Source organism: Pleurodeles waltl, chromosome 3_1 (assembly GCF_031143425.1).
Source record: "Pleurodeles waltl isolate 20211129_DDA chromosome 3_1, aPleWal1.hap1.20221129, whole genome shotgun sequence".
NCBI lineage: Eukaryota > Metazoa > Chordata > Amphibia > Caudata > Salamandridae > Pleurodeles > Pleurodeles waltl.
In genome coordinates, this window is record NC_090440.1 from 1,677,232,757 (window position 1) to 1,677,253,297 (window position 20,541).

Genomic DNA, 20,541 nt, shown 5'->3' on the forward strand with positions numbered 1-20,541 from the left:
CGTTTTTAAGGAGATGCTGCTAGTGTTTTCTTCACACCTCAAGTTGTATATTTTTGTTCTACCCTTTAAAATTAAATACTAAAAAATATTAAATAAAATGTTTGTAAAGACAAAGAAAGTTTATAGTTCTTGAAAACGTTTAACAAAAACAGCTCTTTTTAGAGCCACCATATAGTTTTGTGATCTATACTGTTTGTACTGATTCCTTTTTTTCCTTCTCCTAAACTCTCACAAGAATGGGAGCACCTAAACTCTTGCTCTCACCTATATATTTTGCCAGCTCTCACAAGAGTCTTTCAAGATTGTAACTATTTTTTTAATAAAAACTAACCATCTACTCATCACAGTACTTATCTCTTACACACTTTCTCTCAAAAACAAGCACCACAATATCCTTTCTTACTAATAGAATGTATGGTAAACTAATCTTGTTATTTTTAATATTCACAATCCAGTGAGAGTCCCACGATATTGTAAAATTTAGTTAAAACAATATACATTTATAACCTTTACAGTAGCTATTCCTCAGACACCTCCTTTCTATATCTAGGGGGACAGCATGCCCCTCTCCTGCTCCTTAAATAGCTTTTTTGCTTCATTTCCACAACACCTCTAATTTTTCACAGTAAACAGTAATGGTGGCCATTTCTTTTTTAACAGTCTTTGTAGTCTTGTTCGCCTCTCTATAGGAGGATTCCTCATATCACAGAATTCTGGCGAAAGACATGCAAGAGGCACTCACATTGCCAAATGCACACTAGGTCGCTGGAGACATTTTCTTGTGGTCCATTACGCATCTGTAGTGTATAAAACACACTGGACATTTACCCTACTTACACACCCACTTACTCACCTATACAGCCACTCACACACCCACTAACCCATACAGCCTCTCTCCACAGCCACTCACTCACCCATACAAGTGCTCACACACTCCCTCACACATCCACACAACTACTTACATACCCATTCTCATCATCCATGCAAGCACTCACACTGTCCTTTTCAGACAAACGGGCAGATGCGGTTCCTTTGTGGCCGAGTCACTCACACAGCTACTGACACACCCACATCAGTGATGTCATCAGTGGTGTCACTGACATCAGTGGTGTCACTGACCATGTCATGAGTGATGTAGAGTGTTTGCTGTGACTTGGCAGGAGCTGTCAAAGCTCCTGCCAAGTCAGAGCAAACAGCTATGTCCCGGGGTGGGCACCCTGAGACATAGCAGGAGCCGGCCCTGGGGGTGGCATCCACAGAGTCATTATTCCATGAGGTGGCCACATGGCCCCCCTGCAGCATTTGACTTAGCCCTGGGGAGGTGGTGATCTCGGGGGTCCGGGACGTGCCCTCTTTATTAATTTATTTAGTAGCCCCGTGGAGGTGGCAGCAGTCCCCGGGGCCCACGGGGTTTCTACAGGACCCCAACTTTTATAATTTTACTATTTTGCCCCAGGTAGGTGGTGGTTCCCAGGGTGTGGGGGGCCACTGGTGTCCCAGCATTCTATTATGTTTAAGCCCCAGGGAGTTGTGGGTCACAGGGGTCTGCAGGGCCCCCCTGATACAATTAACATTTTCCTCCCAGGGGAGGTGGTGGTGGTCTCTGGGGTACGGGGGGGACAGAGAAAATACTATTTAGAGGTGCCAGTCCCCGTGGCATAAATAAGCCCTTGGAAAAGGGGCCCTGTGCACTTCTCCATTTTTTTCTAAAAAAAAGCCCTGTCCCACCAGGTGGGTAGTTAGAAATAAGCATTGGAATTTTGCAAATTTGCACAAAAATTTAAAAAATGCTTTTTTGTTCAGCCGGGTTCTCTCTGGTAACCCAACAGCAAGGCTTAGGGGTGAGGGCACTCCTACCCTGCCCCTTTTTCTTTTGTTTTTTCACAATTGTTTGTGGGACTCGGCTGAAGTTGAGTCCCAAGATGCCTGCCATCACTTCCTGGTTGTAGTGTTGGCAGCCAGTCAGAGCTCTGCATTTAAATACAAGAGTTAGACAGGATGTCGCTGGTAAAACAGAGTTATCGCTAACAGCTAGTGACCGCACTATTCAAACTCCAAGAAACATGTGGGTGGATATAGTTAAGGGAAAGCAGACAAGAATTGCCTAATGAGAGAGTGGCGATTCCTGTCCCACCACACAAGGGTGGGTTGGATTTTAACTTCATAATCTTTATGCTTTAAAAAGTTTTAGAGGGTGTAGCTTAGTTATAGACTTGAAGTGCCTCAAAAGTAGGCACTGGTCTTCCATTTCAAAATGGACACTCTGCAGAGCTTCATTCCCTCCAGGAGGTAAAGGGCTTTCAAAATGCACACCCTCCAAAGCATAACTCCCCTGTTTAAGATACTGCACCTCTAGGATACATTTCTTCACAATCCAATGAATGCAGGTCACAAGGGATTCTCTAATCCCCTTTTTTTTATTTTTGCACGCAGTCCTATGCACTCACGACGTCTGAGTCCTTGGGATTTGTTGCGAGTCCTCGACGTCATAGATATATGTCAAACAACTGTGGCCTACCCTTCTTGCAGAGTTCAGGGTAACTAATGTTGTTCACATGACACTCGGGTTAGCTAGGGAAGGGCAAAAAGTCTGCGGCCACATTGAGCTTGTGGCTACTGATCTCTTAGACATAGGGGCATATTTATACTCCGTTTGCGCCGAATTTGCGTCGTTTTTTTCGACGCAAATTCGGCGCAAAACTAACGCCATATTTATACTTTGGCGTTAGACTCGTCTAGCGCCAAACTATGAGTAAAGAGCGTCATTTTTTTGCGTGAACGCCTTCCTTGCGTTAATGAGATGCAAGGTAGGCGTTCCCGTCTAAAAAAATTACTGCGCCGCAAATGCGTCGTATTTATACTCCCGGGCAAAAATGACGCCCGGGAGTGGGCGGGGCAAAAAAACCCGCATTTGCGCCGGATTTTAGCGCCTGGGTCAGGGCAGGCGTTAAGGGACCTGTGGGCTCAAAATGAGCCCACAGCTGCCCTCCCATGCCCCCAGGGACCCCCCCTGCCACCCTTGCCCACCCCAGGAGGACACCCAAGGCTGGAGGGACCCACCCCAGGGACATTCAGGTAAGTTCAGGTAAGTATAATTTTTTTTTTTTAATATTTTTTTTGGCATAGGGGGGCCTGATTTGTGCCCCCCTACATGCCACAATGCCCAATGACCATGCCCAGGGGACATAAGTCCCCTGGGCATGGCCATTGGGCAAGGGGGCATGACTCCTGTCTTTACTAAGACAGGAGTCATGTAAATGGCGTCTGGGCGTCGTTAAAAATGGCGCAAATCGGGTGGAGGCGATTTTTTGCGTCAACCTGACTTGCACCATTTTTAAGACGCCCTAGCGCCATTTTTCCCAACGCCGGCGCTGCCTGGTGTACGTGGTTTTTTTCCACGCACACCAGGCAGCGCCGGTCTGCTTGCGCCGGCTAACGCCATTCAATAAATACGGCGCCCGCATGGCGCTTCAGAATGGCGTTAGCCGGCGCAAAAAATGTTTACGCTAAACTGCGTTAGCGCAGTTTAGCGTCAAAAAGTATAAATACGGGCCATAGACTCTAGTTGGACTCAAACTCCCTCCTCCAGCATTATCTGCAAGGGGGGCGGCGGCATCCTGGGCAGCTGACGCTGGTGTTCCTTTGGTTCCAGGGCGAGAGCGTGGGCCACCCTTTTGCAACCGAGCACGTATTTTCAGTGCTTAATTTGTGCTTGTTGTTTCCATTGCTGAGCACCGGCACTTATATTTGAGGGCCGGTGCTTATTCTTCTGCCTCAATTATTTGCTGCGAGCAAAAGACACATGGGAAAGACGGAGGAAGAGAAATACGAAAAAGCGTCACAAAGGGAGAATGTAGAAAGCTGCTAGGGTGAGCGGTAGGGTACAGGGAGTGGCTGTAAAGGGATTGAAGGGGCCCGAGATGGTTTCAGGATTACGCTGCCTCCGTATTCAGTGTTCACACATTTAATTGCAGCAGCCGCGTGTTTAAGAGGAGGGCTTTGGGCACCGGCACCTTTTTATTTACAAATTAGGCACTGTCAACGTCACCCCCCCCCCCCCCACACACTTCACCTGTTTGGGCAGGCGGGACTGGGGCTGCGGGCTGGATCGCTCACTGAACTATCTGGTAGTTCAGTCACTCCTACTAAGGCTGTTCACAGATCCATGCACCTTCCTTTGGTTAGACTCGAAGCGTTCCCTTTTCGAATTACTGCAGCCCCCTCCCTAACTGATCCCCTACATGCAAATGTGTCCATCCACGTGTGGGCGATTAGGTATCAACGTTTCTTTTTTTTTATCCCTGCACCTGAACAAAAACACGGGGGTGCAATGTGATACTCCACCTACACGAAGTGTTAGCTTCGTCAATTTGGAATTAAAAGATGGTGAGATGGCAGGAACTATCTGTGAGAATTTTCCCTTCTCAAGAAAAAGTAAAGAAAAGTACGAATTAAATTATAACGTAAGTTTTAGGCACTGATATAGGTCTTGGCAGAGGGAAATACTCTGTATGTATGAGGGAATACAAACTTGAGGGAATCCCGACTGCCATATTACGATCCCACTATCTCCAATGGGGATCGTAATATGGGTTATCCCTCTTGTTTGTGACGGAGTGTTTCCTTCCCAACAAGACCTAAATCGGCCGTTAGTTGTGTTTTCTTTTTTTTTCCTAGAGCAGGAAGGTCTTTCAGATCCTGCAACAACCTGTGAGCTGAAGCATTCAATAAACAGTGTTATCAGTCACTGTACCTAATGCACGCGATCAGCAGTTCAATATATGTAGGTATAAATGTGTAATTTGGGTATACCTGCCAGTGCTGCACACTCTCCTGGGATTTGTGTACAAGCAGCAGGGCACGATTCGAAGTCCTGCAGGGGCATCTCAGCCTCTCATGATTCACAAAATTGGCATTGCTAAGCTAACTGTGGGGGCACGTATAAAGTACTTTGCTGCAAAATCTAAAGAAAGAAAGTTATTATGTATTTATTGAACGAAAAAACAAAGGTGGAAATGAAAGTTTGAGTTACAGTGGATAGAGACTGAAACACAAAACAGAAAAAGTCTAAAAAATATTAAAACACATTAGATGAGATGTATTAAAAAAGGATAGCGCTGTAGAAATATTTTAAGATTTCCAGAACAGTAAATGCAATCACGTGGAGTGTTGAGTAATATTGGTGACCATCCTGACTAAGTTAAGGGTCTTGCATTATTCTTTAATGCAGTGTTTAATTTGTGCTTGATGTTACCGGTGCGGAACACCGTCATTTATTTTTGCGGGCCGGCACTTACTATTCTGCCTCAAGCATTTACTGCGAGCAAAAAACACATATGGGAAAGACGGAGGAATAGAAAAACGAAAAAGCGTCACAATGGGAGAAAGCAGAAAGCTGCAGGAGTGACCTGAAGGGGCAGGGAGTGGCTTTAAATGGATTGAAAAGGCCTGAGATGGCTTCGGGATTACGCTGCCTCAGTATTCCGTGTTTGCACATTAATTCCAGCAGCACCGTATTTAAGAGGAGGGCTTTGGGCACCGGCACGTCTCTGTTTACAAATTAAGCACTGCGTATTTTTCACAACGTGCTGTACATTAAAGTCGAAAGCTGTATGTATACGGCAACCACTGCTACTGCAAGTAAAGCACCTCACTCCGTACTCCGTTAGGCGCTTTTCCGTGCTTTCCTATTACAATTTTGAAAAGAAAGGCGAGTAACGTGCAGTGTATGCGAAAAGTAACCCACACGGTGACGTAAAGGGGCTAGGAGAAATAACTTGTATATTCTTTGCAGAGCCACAACAAAGGAGCGTAACCCATTATTCTGAATTTACCCAGCATTTGAGACGTTTTTCCTTTCCAGCTTTCATTTAAAATAATTATGATGACAGAGTATTTGCTGATATACTGAACTAAACCATTAAGCCTCCCTAGCCTTTATTTCAAAATGGACTGTTGAGCACCTTTGAGCCCAGCATTGTATATTTCCCATTAGGTGCCTCACAGGTTTTACTAGACGGTGATCCTTCATGAGTGGTAAATGAGATCTGGCATGCTGTAAATTGTTCCGCAGCAGACCACTGCGCGAGCGGTAGTTACCCTATAAAATGAAATGAGCTAAAGAGCTTTGACATAATATGAGATTTAAATGCCCTAAAACATTTCTTTTTGCCCAAGATGTGAATGCACTAGTCATGTAGGATGAAGTCAAGATGAAGTATTACATGTGCAGTTGTCTTGTTATCAACTTTCCTTTAGCTATGGCATTAACTTGGTGTAGTCTTTGTTTTTTTATTAAAAGTGTACATTCTTCTGTATTGATGCTCAACGGTGCAGTATTTCGAGTGGTGTGGCTCGTTATCATAGGCAATTGTCCACCAGCATCGAGTGTGGGTGTTAATGTATCGTGTGTTTGTTTAGGTTCAACTAAGTAGCCGCTCGTGGCATTCGAGCGTGCCAAGCAGCAGCACGCCCCCCGCAACCTGCACATCTGGACAGAGTAAAGTGGCAGCGTGGTTGCAGGGCTCCGAGGAAATGGACAAATGTGCCGAGGGTCAGTATTCACAGTTATACTTCATTTTCCTTAAGCGTTTGTAATAAACATATTGTTTTTAGGTCTGAGCAATGAAGTTGGGAACAACCTCTTGGATTGTTTATTTGCAGATCTCTCGTTTCCAATGAAATGAACACTTTGATCTTTTGAGGCAACTACATAAAGGGCAGGCGGCCACATTAGGAGTTAGCTCTACGTGGGTGCAGTCTGTTCCATATCACCGAACGGTGCAGGGGCACACAGTGGGATATGTCAAGTGGCAGGACCCCAGAGGACCTCACTGTCTGGCGCAAATGTAGGCAGATTAATGACTTGGAACCATTCCGGCTTCTTGTTGAGTGGTAACAAGGTTTAAAACTGACAAGGGCTTCACCATGAGCTCTACTAGAATAGGGCACACTGGAGGCCCTTTTTACGCGCCTCTAAGCTAATGGCGACCCAGTGCATATTCCCCTCCTTCAACTTTTGTAGTCAACTTAGTAAAGGAAACTGTGACAACCAGTACTTGGGAAATAAAGCACAGTTACCTTCATAAAACGTTTTTTTCGTCAATTGGCGGGAGTTGTTAAAAAGGCCGTGATGCTTGGGAAGATGTAAATAACACACAGGAAAAACCACAAAACTAGTAGAGGACCTCCGAACACAGACGCGAGGGACGAGAAGTGGGATTGTGGGAAACAGTTACAGCGTCAGGCTTTAGTGGGAGCAGGAGGTTCCTAGACACGAGTTTGAAAGCAAGGTTTGGAATATGTCTATCCAAAGTCTTACTCTGAATATGTAGTTTCTGCCTAGAAGACTTTCTGTCATAGAAGAGGAACAGTGACCGGACTCTAAACTGCTCCACATCTTAAATGTGAATCCATACCCCTCTTGTATGTCCTTTGGGCACCAAGAACTACACTAACGCTCCATGCTATGTTGAAATGTTTCATCCTCACAACGCAACCTGTCATTCACCACACAAATAGAGGCAGTAATAAAAGGAATTCAATTTTTTGAGTCAGTAGTGCAGCCCATCCCAGACCATTCGATTAAAACAACCATCATTTCAGTGAGCACAGACTTGAGAATTTATAAGTGAAAGACTCACTCCGAGGTCTCCAGAGATGACACATGTTCATACTTGCTACAAGATCAAAAGCAGAATTACTTTACAAAGTCCTCTCTATCTTTATTTATTTATATATTTATTTATTTATTTATGTATGTATGATTAATCACGTCTGGATGCACTGAATTGCTCTTCATTGCAGCAAAATAAGGAGCGCATTGAAACACAGTACGTCTGCATACATGGTGAATGGTCTAACAGCAATCCTCTTTTACAGAGCCTTTCATAAAACCAGTACACCATACCTGCCCTACCTTTGAGATCATCAGACTCAGTCAGTGTGCCCCAAGCTACAGTCCCAACAATCAAACATTTCAAATTTGGCACACTAAATGGAGGTGACCTTTTAACTAATGTGTACCATGGCCTCAGAAAATTTAACACCACACCATATTCGTGAAAAAAAAACTTTAAAAGCTCCTTTTTGGAAAATATAATACCTGATAAATAGCAACCCTATTTCAGCATCACATAACAGTAATCTATATGTCTAGTTATTTGTTAATGTTTTTACTTATTTTTGTACATGGATTTCCTCTCTTCCTCCCCCATTACTTGTACTTCTTGCATTCTGTGCCACATGATATTAGCAGTTAGTGCTCTACAAATAAAGAAACATATATATACTAAAAATTCCAATGCTACTACCACTATTCAAAGGAAAACATGTTGTTTGGACTAATCTCTCCTGGCATTGTGATGAAGGAACTCAGCAAGTTCTGAAAGATGGCTTGAGATAGGGTAAACATTTGTAGTGAACAACACTAGATTGGCATTTGGCCAGTGGAACACGACTAATAGAAGAGGGGGGCATAACTTCGTGTATATAATTGTTTCATGTTTCAGTGTACAATTTGTATACATACAATGTTTGTACTTGAAAAGTCAGTGTTGCTTGGTTGAAGTTAATTTTATTTCAGAATATGTACTCGTGCTAGCTAAAGCATGTTTTGTTAATACTGTGACTGTAACAGCTCAAATGTGCTAACATCAAATTTGGCCTGTTAGCAGATGTTTAGGAATTGGGATATTCTGAGGACCTGCCAAATGTCCTGCTCAAGTGTATTTTAGATTTTTATTGTATTCACTCCATCTCATATTTAACAGGCGTTCGTTACCATGGATGTCAGGAGGCAATTGGCTTTAGTGCACAAGACAAATATTTGATAGAAAAGGCGATCTCAAATCAAGATATTGGTAGCTTGATTCTTCTGAGAATCCCGTTCTCATGCGATATCTAATCAACCTCTTCTGTTCCATTCTAAAGTTAATACCAGAAGAAATTCTCCAGCGTAAACTTCCAGTATCTTTACTTGGAGATCAGTCTGTACCTTCTGTAACCATTACTGATTTCACACTGATGCCATAGCTTTTCTCATTTAAGCCCTGCAACTCTCCTCTTTCCCTGTATTATATGAATTACGCAGCTAATGCAGTGAATCTACATGTGAACAATATTTCATTGAAACATTTTTACAGTGCAGAGTATGGTGATCGATCTCTAGACAATCCTCCTCGATTTTTTGCCTACAAGTGAAGTGAAAGTAACATGACGAGATGAAACTTTATTGACGGTTGACATTCTGAAGGTGCACTACTTAGGCATATTTTGTTGGGAAACCCAAGACCTAAGCTTTACTGTTATGCAAGATTAGCATCAGGTGCCTCTAGATTACAGTTTGAAAGAAGCCAGTACACTGACAATTTTACCTTCATCACAACCTGAACTTGCAGGAAATGCAGTGTGTGAATTGATCCTATGGTTAATTTGGGCCTTTTCCAGATTGTCATTTATGATACAGATGCAATGACTTAAATTTAACTTGGACTTCCATGAGCGAGTAATGAGAGACTAATGCACTTTACAATAAGCCTTTGTATGATAGTATTTCAAAGGCAGAACCGGCAGACTGACAATCTTCCACATTTTGTTTTTTTTGTAATTTGGCCTGGTGTGTTTTTGCTGTTTCCAGTAACAGGATATTTGTGTAATCATTGAAAGCATTGACAGGTGACTAGATAATGATCAGTTGTAACTTTATAGGGACAGCACCTTAATCTGAGAAGTTAAAAAATACATTTGTACCCACAAAGTCTGTTTGGGGTCCCATAATGGGACCATTGTTAGAAATTACCTCCTTGTTTATAACTCTGTAGGCCATGGTCACTTTGTGGTTAAAATGGGGAAGATGTTCCCCATTGTTCACTCGTGAGGTCATGAAAAAGACCCCCTAGACTTTATAGACATTCAAATGAATCCACCAGTTCAACATCCAGTTTAAAAAAAAATAAACACCTTTGCTTGCATAGCTAAACCCAAACTCTTACCCAAGGCTTCTCCTTCATGAACGTTTTCTCTTTGAACTTCAGCAACACTAAAGGATGATGGATGGAGTGCTGAAACTTTTCAAAAACTCACCCCCAGTCAAAGATCTTGGTTAAATCCATAGTTCTTTTGCTCACCATGGCACCCCAGTGTGGACCCGGCCATATGCAAATCAGTCTTGACCCTGTTCCCCGTGGGTGCAGTCCAGCCCGAACTGCCAGGCCAGGTCCTCCATGGACCGCAAACAAGAATCCTGGGACCAGTTTCAAGGTATCACCCCTCATCAGCCAGGCTAGCTTGAATCCTGTGGCACAGTGAGCAAGGGACCCACGTCTGGGCATAACCTGGCCACTAAGGGTGACTTTAGCAATACAAAAGGATGATGGCTGGAGTGCTGAAACTTTTGAAACACTCAACCCCAGTCACCGATCTGAGTTAAATCCATTGTTCTTTTTTTGCCCGCCATGCCAATCCAGTTTGGACCCATCCATATACATATCAGTATTGACCCTACTCCCCATGGAAACAGTACAGCCCGAACTGCCAGGCCAGGTCCTCCCTGTACCGGAAATAAGCATTCTGGGACTGGTTTCGGGGTATCACCCCTTATAAGAATTTCACCTCTCTCCTTTCAGGTTGGTTAAGTCACTAATATCTCAATACTCTGACACACTGTTTTTTTAAACCTAGAAATGCATGTTTCCTCTGTAGGTACATTCAGAAGCTTTGCGACTCTGGAGCCCTAATATTCACCCCGAAAGCCATCCAACAGAGCGGTCACCATATCTATATGCAAACACAGCTTTATGAGCTCTCAAAACAATGCACCGAGTTGAAATACTTATCAGTGCCCCGGTCACTTTCATCACTATCTGAGTCTTATCTGCACAAGATTCAAAATAGCAGTTGCGATGCCATTAGAGCATTAGCTGAAGCAGTGTTTGTCACATTTAAACTTTGGAAATGCATTGCGATAACCGTGACCCTCAAGGCACCATGCAGGACAGTGCAGTGAGTGAAGTATTTTGTCTTGGTTTAAAAGTGAGAGTTGTATGAAACCAGAATGATCAGAACCAGTTTCTGGTTGTTTCGAGAGCTTCTGCAGTTTGGTCCGAATGTTGTATCAAGGTTGGTCGGTTCACCATGCAAAAGCCTTAATGTTTTCCAACAGCATCAGCCTGTGTAAGATATACCCAGAAGTGTAGCAAGAATGTCCCCCACGTGGGATATCAGCATGATGCTGAGGTCAAACTGCTGACTGAGGAAGATGCTCGTATTATGTTTATTCATACGGTAGTAGACAGGCGATCCTGCAACAAGTCGACTATTGCTCAGCAATTTGTGGTTGAGGTTTGCCACTGTTCATTAGGAGGGTAACAGTAGATATCTAAAGATCCAAAGGGATTGAGCCTTCTTTGGGGATGCATTGACTATGGCAGAAATAATGGGGCAAATAATTTGAAAAAAAAGACAAAGTTCAGTGGTAGCTGACCATTATGCAGATTTGTCCTTGGACAGCAATTTCTCTGTGTCTTTGAAACAGGAGGAAATGTATGACCCACAGTGTGGCGTTGTGGAGGGCCAGGAGCCAAGGAAAGTGACAGTTCATTTTCTTTAGCATCTTGCTTGCCATTTGACGTAACACAATCCGTTACCATTGGTAGTTAGTTGCAAGTACAGGTGGTAGACTGCTCAGTCCTGAAATAGTTCACATTACTTTTCATCAAGATCATTTTGAGTCCGCATTTAGTTTTTACTTTCGTTGCTGCCTGAGATATCCGTTGAGCAGCTTTTTATATTTATTTTTGTCTGCCATCAGCTTTTGATTGTGCCACTAAGAATTTGCTCTTCTGTGTGTATATATATATATATATATATATATATATATATATATATATATATATATATAAACATATATATATTTATATCTTTATATTAAGCATTTTAGCTCTGCCAATTACAGTGTATTGTTAGGTTTATGATCCAATGCTTTCTTCTTGTTGCTTGTATATTTTATGGGTTGGAAACCAGGGGCTCATAGTGACTTCAGGAGGGATCTCGTGTAATGGTATCTGAGTTTATGATTGAGTGGGCCAAGACCTCCAGTTGTATTTTGCTGGAAAACATATTCGTTTTCAGTGGAGGAACAATGCTCACTATAGTGCTCAATTTGTTGGTATGGGAAGCCAAAGTCACTGGAATGTCAAACTAAACCTCGAATTTAGTTATTTTTTAAAGATAAGGTCATGCAAGTGTGTTTATAGATCGTATATGGAAATAACTTTTGACAAAAATATCTTGTGCTAAATGTTGTCTACAAATAAGTCCCCATGGTGTGTAGGTTTTCTGTTACTAATTCCAATGGAGCTATATTTTTGTGGTCTGTGTTTAGGGCATAATATTTGTCAGGCAATATTTTTGTATGCTTTATTCTGGTACCACACTATGAGGTGCATGACGAGGACTGTGAATGCAGCAGTAATGAGCTAACAAATGAGTGGCTATGTCTGATACGCGGGTGGGGGGTTCAGATGGAGATTAAAATCACTAAAGCACACTGGACTTCTAATGCCAGGTATTTCAAATCATCAAATGTAATGTAATTGGACAAAGTGTCATGATGTGGAGGATTGTAAGCAGTCACCAGTTTCCTATCTGAGTCTGGGCAAATTTGCCATTTTAGGCAGAATGTTAATAATGTGTTATGTTACTTTTATTGCTCGATTAATAAAAAGCATTGCAATACAATACAAAAAAAATAAATAAAAATTTCGGACAATGCTGTGGATGTAACAGTAGTCAGTTTAGCAATGCATAGAGTTGATTTCTCTTTACATCTACCATACCGCCACTACATAATCTATACACCCTCTGGGTGTCATATTGAAATGGCACTAAAGTGTCTAGTAGGTTGATTCTCTCTGATGACCACTAGGTCTCTGTGATAAATAGCAAATGGGGCATCAGATCCATAGTGCATTCAAGGATGTATTTACATACAGATTTGCATATCTCATGGTAATTAGTGTAGAGGAAAAACTCGAAAACGGTGCTAAGTGATAATATTCCCCAGTTGATATATTCCATAGAGAATCACGCCTCTGACATTCTACACAATCTTTGACCTACGTGAGAAAGCAAGAAGCATCATGAGAAAAGGCAGGTGCTTTATCTTCTGTGACGTCATGGGGCAATTAAGAAATTGGTCTCCAGGGGACTACTAGAGTCCTTTAGAGAGTAAATAGGCACTGTCCATCCTCAGGTGAATGCGGGGTAATTGTTACTTTCTCTATAAAAGGTAGCTAGATGTGAAGAACCATATGCAGTAATTGGGCATATAGAAGAACCATTTTAAATACATGTTTTTTTCTGTAGGGAATTTGTCCCCAAGAATGATATAAATGTTTCTTTTCCATTGATCTCTTTTGTCTTTTCTGCCCATTGGTAACCTACAATTTTTGCAATTTATAACAGAATATGTAATTGTAACAATTTATTATTTAAATTAAATTAAATTCTCATTTAATTTGATTATTTGTTTTGTTTATATCAGACCTTTTACACTGCCAGTCAAGTTTAACTGAACTCAGCAAGCTTCTTAAAAATTTAGAAATACTGCAGAGAACTCAGTCAGCTCCAAATTTCACCGATATGCAGGTACCGATATTTTTTTCAACTTACTGTATGTATCAAGATATGCATGTCACAAAATTAACATTCTAAAGATTCATATTATGTGCTCAAATATAGAACGTTTGTTTTATCGTATGTGACAGAAAGCTGATAACTATACTTTTTTAATCAAACTATATTTAGCTTACTTTGAGTACAGTCATTTCTTTAATGATACTTTCGGTAGGGCATGTGCCTTCACTACCTCGTTTTCTTAAAACATTGTTTTCCTGGGATTAAAATGAAGCTCAGCAAGAGGAAGCTGCTCAAAACATGTCAGAGCAAATTGTTATCATTCAAGGGTTTCTCTGACTCTCTCTCTCGCTTTGAAATACAACTAGTTCATGGGTCCGAAAGGTTATATTTCATATCATCAGTCTTGCAGGGCACACATCCCCTTCTCAAATATGTCGGGTAATTGCAATAGAACAACACTAAAATGGTTTAGCAATATTAACTCCATGTTTTCTTGGACAGCAATCCAGTTGTCTTCATATAATCTTTATAGTAAATTTCATAAAGTAGTTCCCTTGGTATTCCATGTTTTATTCCACACTGACGTTTGGAATAACACTTGGATATTTTCGTTTTATGGGAAATCACGAGGGCTAGTTGCATAATCCAAGTTTAATTTTTATGATTCTGCAAGGCAACAGCAGGTATAGTTAATTAGTATCTCTCCTATCAAGCGCATGCTGTGGACATGCACTGCACTTTAGAAGATGACTACCATACAATAAAATCATAACCATGTGCCTTTTGCATTGCAGACAGCACCATATTTAAGCCTTTCTAGAAAGGCAAAGAAATATGATGAAGACTCTACTGGGCAAATTTATGAAAAGCGGCGGATCATGTCATGATGCACCACTTTTCCTGCGCCCCATTGCACCCTCCCCTAACGCCACCATGTGTGCGCCATATTAATGATACTGCGCACTATGGCGCACGTTAGGGAACTAGCGTCAAAAAGGTTGACGCTTGCTTGGCGCTTTGCAGGAGTAGCGCCAAAAATATTGACGCTAATCCTGCAAAGTGAAAGGAGGCCCATTGAAAACAATGGGAGCCTCATTTTAACAATGGTGCAGTGGAATCTCATAGATTCCACTGTGCCCTTTTTTCTGGGCCTCCTAACGCCGGCACGTCCTCCTTGCATGCATTATGCCTGGCGCAGGCATAACGTGACGCAAGGGTTTACGAAGTGGCACAATGGTTCCAATGCGCCACTTTGTAATTGTGGTGTGGCGTTTTGCCATCCAAATTCCGCATTAGTGTAAAAAAATGATGCTAATGTTGTGCAAGGTGGAGCTAGGGCCTTCTTAAATCTGGCCCTATGTTTGATATAGAAGAGCCAGGCAATGTTACTTTGCACCATGCATTTCACTGATCGATCCTCATCATATTTAGTTGTTTGTTGAAAGTAAGACACCCTTTCATATAAAATCTATCTACAAGTTTCCCATAGAAAATCAATTTTCTTAAAGAGCACTCTGAAGATAATTATATCCTGAATTCCCCACCCAGGGTTTCCTAGTGGTAGCTAAACCACCCGACTGTACTACTTTGCTATATGAATTATTGCAATAAAACTATAGGATTGTTGCAGAAAAATCCTAGTTTAGATGCTTCCTGCTGTTCACTCGTTTTTCTGGTGTGCTAGGATATATTCAGTATTAGTAAGGATGCAAAGTAGATTCCTGTTCTCCTTCATATGAAAGTACCATATACAGCCTGGCTTAGTCAGATCAATGACAACTGCCTGCCAGTTAGATATTTCCACCTAGGATTTCTATGCCTTTGTCTGCCGTTTGTCTTCCTTTGCTGGTCTACTCAAGGATTCCGTGCCCTGCTCCTCCTGCCTGAAATCCAAATCTAACTAACTCTACTACAGCACACTTTCCCCTGGGCAGCCATCATACATTTGGCTTCAAGATTTGCTTCAAGATTGGATTCTGTTTTCTGTTATTTCGACTTGCAATAAAGCAGCCTTATTCTCCTTAACTCTGCAATACTTTGCTGATGTTGGCCGCCTACTGATTCTGCAGAGCATGCTGCTGAGTTAAAGATGTTAAGACTCAAGAAGATCTAGATAAGTAGTGTGAATTGATCCTCATTGGGAGTAACTTTATATTTGTAACTTAAATTCATGCCTCTGCAGACCTAGGTATGCATGATGCATTTAACAAACTTTATTTAATACCATTATTATCCTTTTATGACTTTGTGTTGAATAAACGTGTCTTTTTGTGTGACAGTACCTAAAACATGTAGACGGAGGTATTTTTAAGTAGATTAAGTGGTAGGTACTATTTCCTACATCAGCAAACCTGTAACTAAATAATGAACTATTTATTATTAATATTAAATGTTGAAATTAAATTGTATTTCAAGAAGCATATTCAACTTCTTCCTAGTAATATGTTTCAGTTTCTTTACATTCTCCTGACCAGTTTCTTCCCTCTAGTACTCAGCTGTTATAATCGGCGGGAGTCAACTTGTCAAAGGAGTGCCTTTTCTCTGTTTCTGTGAACATCTCTGATGATTGCATGCACTAGAGTTTCGTTGCTGTTTCAAAAATGTATCTGTCAAAATTTGGTACAGTGCACATTAGTTAACATTTTGAGAGAGAAAGTGGTAAAATTCCATTTCCAATTACAAGTCTGAATGGACCCTGGATTAAAATTTAGGACCCACATGACTTCCATGAAAAAATAATATAATAGTTAGGCATGGTGTCTGGCTGAATCCTTCAATCTTTATGCCAATAAATTCCGAAAGCAAAGGCGTGGTTTGACTTAGAAGCATGCTAAATTGCTCTGACAGATTACATTCACACATTGTATACCGGCTGTCTTTGGGCAGTAACTTAAAGTGTAACTATAAGTCCCTCACATCACTCAAGAAGACTGTTAAGGAAAACTACTCTGCCTGCAGTAACCAGTTATAAAATAGATTGCCGGCTCTACAGCTAAAAATTACATTTCTAAACAAGTTTCAGTCTATGGAAGTCATCCATTGTTTCCACCCCCTTTCTGCTTCTTTTAATCAGGCTCTTTGTATCCAGAAATGTAATATGAGACCAGAGTGTATGACAATTGATAGGATTTTCCATCAAAATTAACTTCACGATTCTGAAGTTCAGGATTCTGAAACTACTTTCTTTGAATTTTGCTATTTTCAATTTGTAAGATTATCAAGGAAATATCAATGCTATATTGCCCTAATTCTTTCACTTTAAGACTTGATTAGCTCTCAAGAATATAGCAATCCTTTGACTAAAGGTAAAAACCTTCATCTGTGCATGCTCTTCCCAAGCGGATTTGTCTGTCCATGTTTCAGTTACATTGACAAAGAAAGACAGAAGTACTCACTGTATGGTTTGTAGTAAACCATATAGTGAGTACTTTTCTCTATGTTTGGGTTTGCCACACAATTCTCAATTCTGGAACCTGTGGTAAACTAGCAAACATGGAACATTGTCCCTGACCTGCAACAGAGCTCTGTATTTCAATGTTCATGAGACTTAGTATAAGTTGCCATATTTTGTGATTTTCTTGGAGTCTACACCTCTCTGATCCCTTATTTTACAGCTCCCTGGCCACAAACGTTTGTAGTAAATCGAACTAAATAAAGCATGAAACACGTCCTTGCATGCCAGCCATTTGAATGTAGCTAGTACTCATTTCCTTTCTTCCTTCCCTCACCTCAATTAGGGTCAGGCAAGAATTTTGATGGTAGAAGATGCTATCTGTGTCGTAGTTGGGCCACCTCAAGAAGATCTCTTTCATTCCTCTGGCTGGATTGTTCATTTTCTTCTGAGGCTAAAACCTAAGTGATTGCATTCCTATATGGTGATCCAATGGGGCGTAAAAGGTCCAAAAAGGAGGAAAGGTTGGTGCAATAGCAGGAGTAGCAGAAGACCAATGTACTCACTTGGGGAACTTCAAGGTCCAAAGTCTCTGATTCGAGTAAGAACCTGCAGAATTTGAGGAATGTACAGACCCTACAATATAGGGTGCAAAAGGAGGACACACAAGCGCAAACATTGGGAGCCAAAAGAGAGCAAGATACTGGTCAGGGGACTTCATGAGCTGTTGACCCCGACTCGAGTAAGCCCCTGTACCACAGGGATTTAAGGAATCTGTGCCAAGGAAAGGCCCATCCGTGTCCAGGCTAGGCCCCTCCATTTTGGTTTCTAAACTTGGATTACTTGCAACTAGGAAACAATAGGGGCGCACTGTGAAGAGACCCTGCCTCAGTTTAGATGAACTGGGTGGGTGAGTCATCACCTCCTACGTGTCCCCCGTCACTCCTTTTTTCTCTCCTCCATTCCTTCTTTCCCTTTCTCACTCTGGCCTTCCTCCTTTTAATCACCCGGTCACTCTCCCCTCGCCTCCGTGTCTAGCTTCACACATATCTTATTGATTTATTTATATGGAATGATAGTTTTCATAATCGTATTTTTCTATCAGACTTTTCTGACCAATTTATTGGAAATAATTGTTATTGCTGTTCTTTTGAGGGACTGACTCTCACTGTGATATTTGCCCTTCCTGTACTCCCCCCCCCCCCACCACCGTTTCCCTTCAAGGTCATGGGCAAACGGAAAAGTGATGGCGCTGAAAGCAACAATAATAAAAGACAATACTGAAGCCCCAATATACACGTAACTAAATTGACTAGCATAGCAAACAGCAGAGTCCCTATTGGAGGATGTCACGCCAGAAGTACTTTACAGTGGCCCAGATACTGGTGAATGATAATATTTACATATATAACAGATTGCCCAGAAGGGTGTCTACAGAGTGACAGAAAATGAAAACACCGGTAGCATGGGAGTAAATAGGCACGTCTTGATGTTTTTGCAGAAGGAAAAATATATTGGTTCTTAACTCCTAAGTAAAGGAAGCTGTTACAGGACTTTGATGGGAATTAGGAAAAGGAATGTTCGTCTAGGCAGCCTTTATGTGCTCTGGGAATAGAGATGAAACAACCTGAATTCAAACGAAGAGTCTGAGATGGACGAAAAGGAATGATATATGTCCGGACAGTGAGGGCTTTTGCCCGACAGAGAACAGAGGGCCCAAATGTGTCCAGAAATAGATTTGCAGAAAAGGATTCAGAGAAGAGGCCTTGCACCACTGTTGTATATTAAATGAAATCAAGTGAGAATTTATAGAATACCTAGATGCAGTAAATTGTAGTAGTCCAGGTAGCAGAATATTACTGCCTGAGATAACAATTTTCAGTGTTCGTGAGGAAGCAAAGTTAAAACTGTGCATAGCAAAAGCAGGTGGGCAAAACATAGAGTGGTCTGTTTGTTGATCTGCGTAATAAAGGAAAGATTGCAATTGAATATGGAGCTGTGATTTTTTTGTGGGATTATATGGCATGGAAAGCTGACCCAGCTCTTCTGGCCACCAACAGGATGACCAAATGGAAGGAGGTCCTCCGAAAGTAAAGACCTCGGTTTTGTTTTTCCATTCAGTTTTGAAGAACTAACTGCATCCATCAGACAACTTTCGACATAGAAGATCTTATGTTGTCCATGGTTGCCTGAACATCCTCTCTGAAAGAGATGATTATCTTTGTATCATCTTTATATGATACAAGTTGAAATACGAAAGAGTGGACAAGGTTGGCCAAAGCGTAAAGATAAAGGTTAAAGAGATGAGAAACATCTGACTCCCACCGTCTCAACATTGTCTTGTTTGTTTAGTGACCACACTGCCCTGCTAGAAGATGGAGGCTGAGGAGGAAGGGCAACTCAGCCACTCAGCTCAGTGGGCTACATAGCACATGCTTTCTTCCTGTGGTACAGGACGTACCTGTCAGTCCCCGCTCACACCCAACTGTGACAAGACCAGACCATCCCTATTGGCTTTGTACCCATGTGTAATGGGTATAAATAATGACTTGAAACACCCTTGTCATAGCTTCCTCCACTATGTCCTTCCTTACTTCAGTCAGGGTCTAGCATGCCTATAGGGAAATCAGGCGGTGTCTGATGGGCAGTGCTGACAGGTCAGATTGCTTTTTTGCAGTTTGTGAGCCTGTTTTATGGCCAAATGGAACAGTTTAAACTTTTAGTTTCCATGGTATTACCACAAGTGTTGCCTGCAGCAAACACAAGCGCATGCAGTCTCCCAAACCTTGCAAAATACCCACACACTGTGCCTTTACAAGCTCAATATTGGCCTGATTTGCAAATGTGGGCCACTCTTTTCATATACATGATTGCTAAATGGGGGACCCTTTTATTTTGCTGCTTGGGCCTATTTCTTTTCCTAGTACGACCCCGACTTTATTTTTTGGGACCGATTCTGAGGAACTCATGTCAGTGGAGAAGAAATTAGGCATAAGTACTCAGGACAGTGGATTAGTGGGGGCGATAGACGTTGTCTCAAGTAGTCCAGCACTGCAAACTATAGGGGGTCCTAACTTCATCTCCATTCCTAACCCTAAGTTGGGAGGTAACCTACACACTACAGAGGCAATGGTTCGTCAGTCTGTTGCTGGGGGTTCTGTTGATGTTCCCACACCAGCGAAGAAGAGGAGAAATATAGACTGTGCAATAATGGGGTTAGCAAAGTTGACTGAAGGAAGGTCAAGGGTTTCAAGGCAGGTTAATATGACACTGGACTCCTTATTTGATTATAAGAGACTTGAAAAACTTGTGGTTAATTCTTTTGAGTTGTGTAATCAGAAATGTACCAATATCAAACCACTATTAATGGTTTGCCGGAGTCTACCAAGCTATCAGATATTGCAGCTCGAGCTATCTCAGTTTTACCGGTTAACAACACAAGGTCAGGTCTCATGCGATCAGCGGCCGTTACCAGGTTCCTCCCCATCATCAAACCTTATGGGACAGGCTGG

At 41.8% G+C, this 20,541-nt stretch overlaps 1 protein-coding gene across 2 annotated transcripts in view; it reads left to right on the forward strand.

The window, feature by feature from the left end:
- The window catches only part of OSBPL6 (oxysterol binding protein like 6), a 566,805-nt gene that overhangs the window by 277,438 nt on the left and 268,826 nt on the right, over positions 1–20,541 (forward strand). For both annotated transcript variants that reach the window (XM_069225427.1, XM_069225425.1), the window contains exons 7-8: positions 6,421–6,553; positions 13,544–13,647. In XM_069225427.1, coding sequence (XP_069081528.1) covers positions 6,421–6,553; positions 13,544–13,647 — 237 coding nt within the window. The remainder of the gene's footprint in view (positions 1–6,420; positions 6,554–13,543; positions 13,648–20,541) is intronic.